The 9,005-nt window shown below is 49.7% G+C and overlaps 1 protein-coding gene across 2 annotated transcripts in view; it reads right to left on the reverse strand.

The window, feature by feature from the left end:
• The window catches only part of TGM6 (transglutaminase 6), a 54,123-nt gene extending 45,560 nt beyond the window's left edge, over window positions 1–8,563 (reverse strand). For both annotated transcript variants that reach the window (XM_010379016.2, XM_010379015.2), the window contains exon 1: window positions 8,491–8,563. In XM_010379016.2, the coding sequence (XP_010377318.1) occupies window positions 8,491–8,497 (7 nt within the window). In that variant the 5' untranslated portion in view covers window positions 8,498–8,563. The remainder of the gene's footprint in view (window positions 1–8,490) is intronic.
• Between the last annotated feature and the right edge of the window lie 442 nt (window positions 8,564–9,005).

Here is a 9,005-nt window from a genome sequence, read left to right on the forward strand (position 1 = left end):
GGAAAAATGATAATCATATGTTATCCTTCATGGTTTCTGTGGGTCAGGAATTTGGGCAGAGCTCCACTGGCCAGCTCTGAACTGGAGTTGCTTATGCAGTTGCAATCATGTGTTAGCTGCGGCCATACTCATCTGAAGGCTTGACTGAGGCTAGAGAATCCACTTTAAAGGTGACTAACTTACATGGTTGGCAAATTGGTGCTGAATACAGGTTGAAGCACCTTGGTTCCTTTCCATGTGGATTTCTCCATGGGAATGCATGAGTATCCTCCTGGCATGGTGCTTAGTTTCCCCTCAGCAAGTGACCTGAGAGACCATGGTGGAAGATGCAATGGTTTTTATGACGTAACCTCAGAAGTTACACAATGTCACCTTCACCTTATCCTATGGGTCAAGGCAGTTACAAAGGCCTACCTAGGTTCAAAGAGAAGAAACATGCCCCATCTCTTGCTGAAAATGTACCAATGTCGTGTCCCATTGCAAAAAGAACACTGAGATGAGATGTATACAGATATGACCACCCTGTGAAATATAATCTGCCACAGTTGAGAACCACTGAAGTTGTATCACCAAGTACTCCCCACCCAAGGACACTTGTCATGCAACTCTTGACTGTATCTTATTTGATGTCAACCATACAGGAAATGTTCAGTAATTGTTGGCTAGACCATTGGATAGGTTTTATTTAATAAAACTTCCTATGAACCAAGTGCTTTTCCAAGTATTTTATAAATATTAGCTCATTTAATCTTAATAAACCATATGAGGGAGGTACTACTGTTAACTCAATGTCACAGATGAGAAAACTGAGGTACAGAGTTACACAATCTGTTTTCTTTTCTTTTCTTTTTTTTTTTAATTTGAGATAGGGTCTTGCTATGTTGACCAGATTGGTCCCAACTCCTGGCCTCAAGCAATCCTCCCATCTCAGCCTCACAAAGTGCTGGGATTACAGGCATGAGCCACTGCGCATGATTCAGAGTTACACAGCCTTCTAAGTGATGGAGCTGGGAATCTGCCTCCTGAGTCTGTGGCTTTTCTATCCCCAGGCTATGGTGTCTTTATGTTTGACTCCAAAGGAGTCACAGCCTAGAAGTTCCAGACTATAAAATTCAACATGAGCTTCACCACAGTCATCAGAAGAGTGGCTTGTGTGTGCAAGTGTCTGGACAGGGCTGGTCAAAATGCTTGACTTTTTAAATATTCCAGCATCTTTGTACAATCTTTTGGTTAATAGCATGTGGCAGATTGCATTTTCCAAAGATGGTTGCAGTAATATCTCCCATCCCACATACTCTTCTTTCAATATGATGTTGATTCTCCTCTCATTGAGAAGTAGAGTATATATTCCCACCCTCTGGACCTGGAAGACTTGTGGCTGAGACACAGTGACACACTGTGACTTCTAAGGCTAGATTATAAAAGTTAATACAGCTTCTTTCTAGTTCCCTTGGGTTGCTTGTTATTAGAACCCAGCCACCATGCAATGAAGAAACCCAAATGGCCCATGGAGAAGCTCACCTGGAGAGCCACCAAGGCTTCCAACCCACAGCCCACTGAGCTCCCAGCTGACAGACAGAACTACTTGGAAGCCATGGGACTCAGCCATCTGGCAAGTGGGTCCTTCAGCCCCCAGGCAAGCTGCCCCAGCTGATGCAGACACAAGCTGTCCCTACTGAGCTCTGCCCAAATTGCAGGTTCATCAGCAGGAGAATGATTGTTGTCTGAAACCCCTAAGTGCTGGGGTGGTTTGCTACACAGCAATTGATAACTGAAACATGGAGAGAGCCAAGATTCTTGTCTAGACCACAACAGCCTCCCAACTGCTCTCCACCTGTGAGCTGTCTAGGTTGGTGCTGTGGTCTCAATACTCAGGCTTGAGATTCATGGAAAAAACTAGTTTTAGCTTAGCTTAGGCCGGAAGCCCCTGCTGACATCATGATATGGGGATAATGACTGAACATGTGGGTAGGAACTCACATGGCTGACACATGTGTCCCAAGATTGGGAGCTCCTACAGTCCCTGTTGTGGTAAGTGAGCAAAGACTGTGCAGGACCAGTGTTCAACAGTGACCCCATGTGGCATGAGCTGGAACAACAGTGCCAGGGGGCTTTCCCATTACCCTTGCCAATTCTCACAATGGAAAGTAGAACCAAAGCTTTCACATCAAGTTAGCCCCAGTCATTCTAGGGCAGGCACAAACCTCTGAAACTCCAAAACTTTGAGCTCAGATGACCTTGGTTTAGTCAGAAAACACAGGCAGGACCCTCTCCCCCAACCAGGCACCTTGTACATAGAATTGTCAAGTCTAATATCAGCAGAGCTGGAAGAGCCATTAGGAGCTCAGGTCTCCATTTACTGACATAGCAACTGAGATCCAGAAGTGGGAAGAAAGGGACTTCTTGCCTGAGGACACAGTGGATTTGTAGCCCACAATTCATGTTGCTACTTCCCAAGCAATATATGTAGGGACAGGCCAGAACAGGATGCTATTTTTTCAGTGGATGAGTCAGAAGCAGGGGATGAGGTTGTTGGGTGGTAATATTCTCAGCCCTGGTATGCCCCAAGGCTGGATACAAGGGGAGTTTGGGATTGGATGAGGACTGCTGGATCCTGGGTCATGGGTTTAAACTCTATGGATCCTGCACTGGTTTCCCCTCTTCCCTGCCACAGCCCAAAGCAGCTCCCATCACCCTCTGAGGCATCTGCATCCTTATCACAGACAGCCAAGAGGAGATGGTGGGATGAGTCAGAACTGTCATTATCATCACTGTCCTCGAATCTCAGAGACCATCTCTCTCACAACTTCCTGCCCAGGTGCAAATTCCCTTGGCCGAATCCTTGGTGGATACTTGATCATGGTCCTAGCTTGCCATACCTCTGAGAGGTAGCTCACTCACCGCCCAGTGTTAGAAAGTCCTTCCTTCTGCTAAGCCAAGCTTTCTTCTTGCAACTTCTTCTCATTTGTCCCTATTTTGCTCCCTATCACCCCCATAGAACACACTTCTTCCTTTGCTCTTTGATGGGGTTTTACAGAAACATTACCTAGAAATCCCAACCTGCCAGCCCCCGGCCCGTCCCCTGCCCAACTCTACACTCACCCCATAACCCAGGAGGTCGCTGTTATAATCCCTGTGGAATCTGTCCCTGGAGCTGCTGCTTTGGTGATCTAAGTCACCCACACCCATCAGCATCTCACCTCCATGACCTGCCATTTGTGGGGTAATGGCCAGGCCTGGGGTCCAAGATTCTGCAGGGGGAACTACTGGTGATTACAGATAAGTTCTGTCCTAGCCAGTGTCCTTCCTGGCCCTCATGGGGACAGTGAGACTGATGGGCATAGGCAGAGGCTCCTAGGTATAGGGCAGCCCAAGGCAAGGAGATAGATGTGCACTTGGGATGGTTTCCAGGCCCCTTGTCAAAATAAACCCAGCATCACCCCTTCCATGTCCTCAGCTCAAATTCTGTTAAGGTGGAGGCTTCTGTCCCTTATCTGTGATCAGGGATGCTGTGTTATAGTTGTTTGCTTGCATATGTCTCTCCCCCACTGGACTGAGAGCTCCATGAAGGCGAAGGCTGAGTCTCCTCCTCTCTGGGTTGCTAGAACCTGGCTAAGGGCTCAGGGCATATTAGGTACTCAGTGAATGTTGGTTGGATGAATGGATGAATCTCCTTCCTCATCCCTCGGCTGGGATATGGAAGGGGGAGCTGATGCTCTGCAGTGTCCTGGGTCCGCCCTCGAGAATCAGCACCCACACCCTGTCAGCTGCTCACGCTCCGACAGTCCACACCCCACCCACCCTATAATCCCTCTCTCTCAAGCTGTCACATTCCAAAGCCTGCCTTTCCTTCTTAACTTTTTCCTTCCACAGAGTGTGAAAGAGGAGGGTGTGTGAGGCCTCTGACATGGGCAGGTAGACGGATCACTGACCACCCACCCCCACGCATTGCCTCTCTGGGTCTGTTTTCTTCTCTGTGAAATGACCCAGAAGGACTCTTATGGTTTGGATAGTTTGTGGTTTGCTGAAGCAAGTGCCTCTGATTACCCGCAAGGACCCTTCTCAGCGCTCCTCCCTACAAGACACCTCCCCCCGCACCCCCACCCCCCACCAAGAGTGTGCTGATGTGAAGATTGTCACATCGCCCCTGGGACATGGTTTTCCTGCACTGGTTTTCCCCCTTCTCTGCCACAGCCCAAAGCAGCTCCCATCACCCTCTGAGGCATCTGCATCCTTATCACAGACGTGCAAGAGGAGGTGGGATGAGTCAGAACTGCCATTATCATCATTATCCTCAAATCTCAGGGACTATCTCTCTCACAACTTCCTGCCCAGACACAAATTCCCTTGGCCAAATTCTTGGTGGATACTGGATTATGGTCCCAGCTTGCCATACCTCTGAGAGGTAGCTCACCCACTGCCCAATGGAGGGGATGGGAGAGGTAACATCTGCTCTGAGACTGCTCCAGTTGACAGTGAACCCAAGGCCCTGAGGACAGAATGGGCAGCCTGTTTTCAGCCCCGGGGGCCTTCACCCTTGGGATATGCAGGGTGAACTCCCAGCCCAGGGCTGAAGGCTCGCCAACCCGAGGGCTGAGGCTGTACCCCCTAGGCACAGGGAAAGGATGTGGTAAGAGTGCTCCCTCCACCTGCCTGTTATCCCAAGCCTCATAGCCCCTCCAGCTTGACTGTTCTCCTCCCCTTCTCCCTCTCACCATCTTCTCGGGGCTTCCTTTCACTCTGCACAGCAACTAGGAGCCTGATTTCGGAGGTACACACTTGAGCTCTCATGCAGGCTTTGCCCCTTGTTGGCTGTGTGGCAAGTGAGTGAGCTCTGAAACTTAGTCTCCTGGTGATAATGAGGGTGATGATCGTACCCGCCTCCTCAGGTTGGGAGGATTCACATAGAGTATTTAGACTGATACCAGGCACATACTAGGTTCTCAGGAAATGTGAGTGTTATCATCATTAGTACTTACACAGGACCTCCTGGCTGCCATTCCAGTGCTCTGCCAATTCCTGCCATCCTGAATCATCTCCTTGTTGGCTGTGTGGCCCTGGATCAGTTACTGGGCCTCTCTGAGGATCTGATTTCCTCCTCTGGAACGTGGCAATAATAATATCTTTCTTCTAGGGCTTTGAGGAGGATTAAGTGAATTAGTAATTATAAATAGGGTAGTGATAAAATGCATCACTTAAACCAGGAAATTCTGAGAGTGAAAGCAGAAGCCATTAATAAACACGCTAGGGCAACAGGCTTCCAAAAGGATGAATGTCTCCCTATTCATCGAGTACATAGCCTAGTGCTGGGTCCGCAGTGATGTGCTCTACAAACAGGGATTTTTTTTTTTTCTTTGAGACAGAGTCTCGCTCTGTCACCCAGGCTGGAGTGCAGTGGCACGATCTCGGCTCACTGCAAGCTCTGCCTCCCAGGTTCATGCCATTCTCCTGCCTCAGCCTCCCGAGTAGCTTGGACTACAGGCGCCCGCCACCATGCCCGGCTAATTTTCTGTATTTTTAGTAGTGATGGAGTTTCACCGTGTTAGCCAGGATGGTCTCAATCTCCTGACCTCGTGATCCACTTGCCTCAGCCTCCCAAAGTGCTGTGATTACAGGCGTGAGCCACTGCGCCTGGCTTGCAAACAGGGATTTTTACATCATCACCTCCTTTCCCCACATCTCCCTCATCACTTTGGTCCTCCTCTCTCCAGTTCCTACATGCACCGGGTTTCTTGTTATTCTCCCCTCTTTGTCTCTTGCTTAAGTGACTGCATGGCCCCAACAGCCTCAGAGATTTTCAGCTCATCCTGTTCAATCCATCCCATCACTATGGAGAAACTGAGATTCAGAGAGGGGAAGGGACTTTTCTGAGTGTCAGCATGTCATTTTCCCTGCTCAATTACCATGGAATCTACAACCATCTTGTAGGCATTCAAGGTCCTTGACAGGCCCTGCCCATCACTTCTGGCCCTCTGACCTCCTCGCCTCCTCCCCATCTCACTTGCTCACCAGCTGGCCCCAGAGCTCCACCTAAGAAAGGGAAGTGTCCATGTGCAGAACATTGCTTCCTGCCCACTTAGCTCTCCACCCATCCCCACCCCAAGGCCTAGCTCATCCATCTTCCTTCTCCTGCCCTTGGGTGACACCAGAGAGCTGAGTGATATAATCCTCCCCAATGCTTTGTCTCAGCCCAGTGGGGTTGAGCCCTGGAAGCTCTGTTGAAGCCAGCAGCATCTCCCAGACTCTGGACTAAGCATAATTGGTTTCTAATGGGCCCCATTATGATCCTATGCTTAGTATGCATCATGGGCACCTGAACTCCATGACTAAATGATTAACTGGGAGTTGCTTGGGGACTTTCTGGGGCCACTGCCCCATTTTCCTTTCCTTCCTGGTATTGTTGGAAGCTGCTGGTCTCTCTCTCACCAGGAGGCAGTGACGCATCAACTCCAGCCCAATGTCCCAGCCAGAGCCCACCTCACACACAGTTTTCCACTCAATTCTTGGAATCTCTGAGCTGAAAGATGATTATAATTTAATCATGGCAAAAGGGTCTCACCTCCTTTGCCAACTGATCAACTGGTACTTGAAGAACTGGGTTGAGCATTCTAGGGCCACATCCAGGCTCCAGAGGGAAGAACTCTGGGGTCAACTAGGGATGCCCACCATGGACGGAGTGAGGGAGGGGGAATAGGAGGAGCTCCAGGAAGATGAATACACTTTCCATCTAGGATCTGATGTCTCAGCCATTCAGGCACAGAGCATGTAGTAGGCATGACCTACTGCTCTGATAAGCAGATCCTCCCAAGAAGCCAAGAGGACCCAGAAGACCCAGGGAATTGAATCCAACCCAACACATAGTCCATTTACATAGGCATGACAACTCCGATGCTGACATTTCACAGACAGAGAAACAGAGATTCAGAGAGAGGAACCCAGCAAGTTAGTTACAGACCTGACAAAAGGCATCATCATCAACTTTTTTCCTTCCTCAGCAATTAACCTTGGCACTGTCAAGTTTAAGTCTGATAGGTTGTCAAAGGCCCAGGGAAGAGGAATCGTCTAGGTGAGCCTTGAGAAGCAGATCTTGGAGGAACAGAGGCAATCCCTTCTGTACCAGGGCCATTAGGGAGGCAACCCCAGCTCTGGAAACAGGCAGTCTGGACTGTGAGCTGGGTTGGCAAGGCCTGGTCTTCAGGAGAACAGACCTATCCTAGGAGCCTGAAGGGCCCAACATGTCCAGCAATGCTGTTAACTGCCAGGAGGAAATAGGAAGAGGGAGCTAGACTATGATGAGGAAATTAAAATATCTGCCTTTGAAAGTTAAAAAAAAATAGTTGATTGATGAAACTGTCACATAATGCTGAACAATTAAAACTGGCAGACACAGACTCAGACAAGCCCCTTGAATACCTGAGTGTAGGACCCCCGATTCTGCTGACTTGCTCATTACTGGGCCCCAGCATCTAACAGAAAATTTCTTGAGGGGGAGTTTGCTGCTCACTATATTGAGGTCATGGGGGACACGTTTTCTTTTTTTCTTTTTCTTCAGACAGGGTCTCACTCTGTTGCCCAGGCTGCAGTGCAGTGGCGCCATCTTGGCTCACTGTAGCCTCGACCCCCTGAGCTCAAGCGATCCTCTCACCTCAGCCTCCCAAGTAGCTGGGACTTCAGGTGTCCACCACCATGCCCAGCTAATTGTTGTATTTTTTTTGTATAGATGGGGTTTGCCACATTGCCCAGGCTGGTTTCGAACTCCTGAGCTCCATAATTCCACTCCCAACTCAGCCTCCAAAAATGCTGAGATTAGAGGCATGAGCCACTGTGCCCGACCCACATTTTCTGAGTCTACTGTTTACAAGTCCCCACTTGAGATGTGTGGTGGGAGAACAGCACACATGGTCTCACCAACTCCTCACAGCAGGGCTGTGAGATAATTTGCATTATAATCCCCATTACACAGATCAGAAAACAGAGGTACCAAAGGCAAATTTTCTTGCTCAAGGTCATATAGCTCTTTTCACTTCAGCCAGAGCTGCTCTTGCCAAGTGCTTGGGGTGGGAATCAGGTGAGGATGCAGCCTGTGGGGGCCTCTCACTCCTTCCTACCCAGGCCACAATTCCCAACTATGCCCAGAAAAGTCTCTGGATCCATAGAATGTGCATGGGGTGCAAGAAGATTTTCTTTCTTCTGCCCCTGCCGTCCTGTGCCCGCCTCCTTCAGTCCTGTGAGGCACAGGGGTGAGACCTGGCCCCAGCCCAGAAGACAGCGCTTGAGCCAGCCTCTGCCATGGACTTGCTGGGTGGCCTAGGGCTGGTTTTTTCGTCCTGGGCCTCATGAACACACATGAAGAGTTCATGTGTTCATGGTGGGCCGTCCAGCTATAAAACCCTAACAATCAATGATCAAACGTCATCCCACAGACCCGTGTTTCTTGAAGTCCCTCTCATATGCCCTGGTGCCCCAAGGCCCCAGGTTCTGCCCACTCACCTGCCATGCGATGGCCAGCTGGACTCCTCTGTTCCTCCCCACAGTGGTGTGTGCACCGTCAGGGCAGTGTGGCATGTCACAGCAGCCAGCCAGACCAATTTTAACAAGGAAAACCTTGGGACACTCCTAGGCTGGAAAGTCAGAATTCAAAAGAGGAGGCGTGGCCCTCCACCCTAGCAGTGACACCCACGAGACACAAAATCATCCTGTAATTGCACCTAGAGGGGTTCACTGTGGAAGTGGCTCCATCCAAGAGACCTTGGAAACATGGAGTTGCGAGTGGGACTGTGGAGAAACTGAGGCTCAGAAAGGTCACAAGGCTGGCAAGAAACAGAATGGGGAAGGAGAGAAGAGTGGGAGGGAACTAGGATTTATGGTTGACTATTCTTAGCCTTCACAACAACCCTCAGATGAGAAAAAGCAGGCCCAGCGCGAGGACCCCAAGGTACATGGTTACATGCTGCAGAGCTGGGTCAGTCTAGGGCTCCCTCTGCCCTCCTGGGTGAGACCAGAAG

This window comes from Rhinopithecus roxellana, chromosome 13 (assembly GCF_007565055.1).
Source record: "Rhinopithecus roxellana isolate Shanxi Qingling chromosome 13, ASM756505v1, whole genome shotgun sequence".
Classification (NCBI taxonomy): domain Eukaryota; kingdom Metazoa; phylum Chordata; class Mammalia; order Primates; family Cercopithecidae; genus Rhinopithecus; species Rhinopithecus roxellana.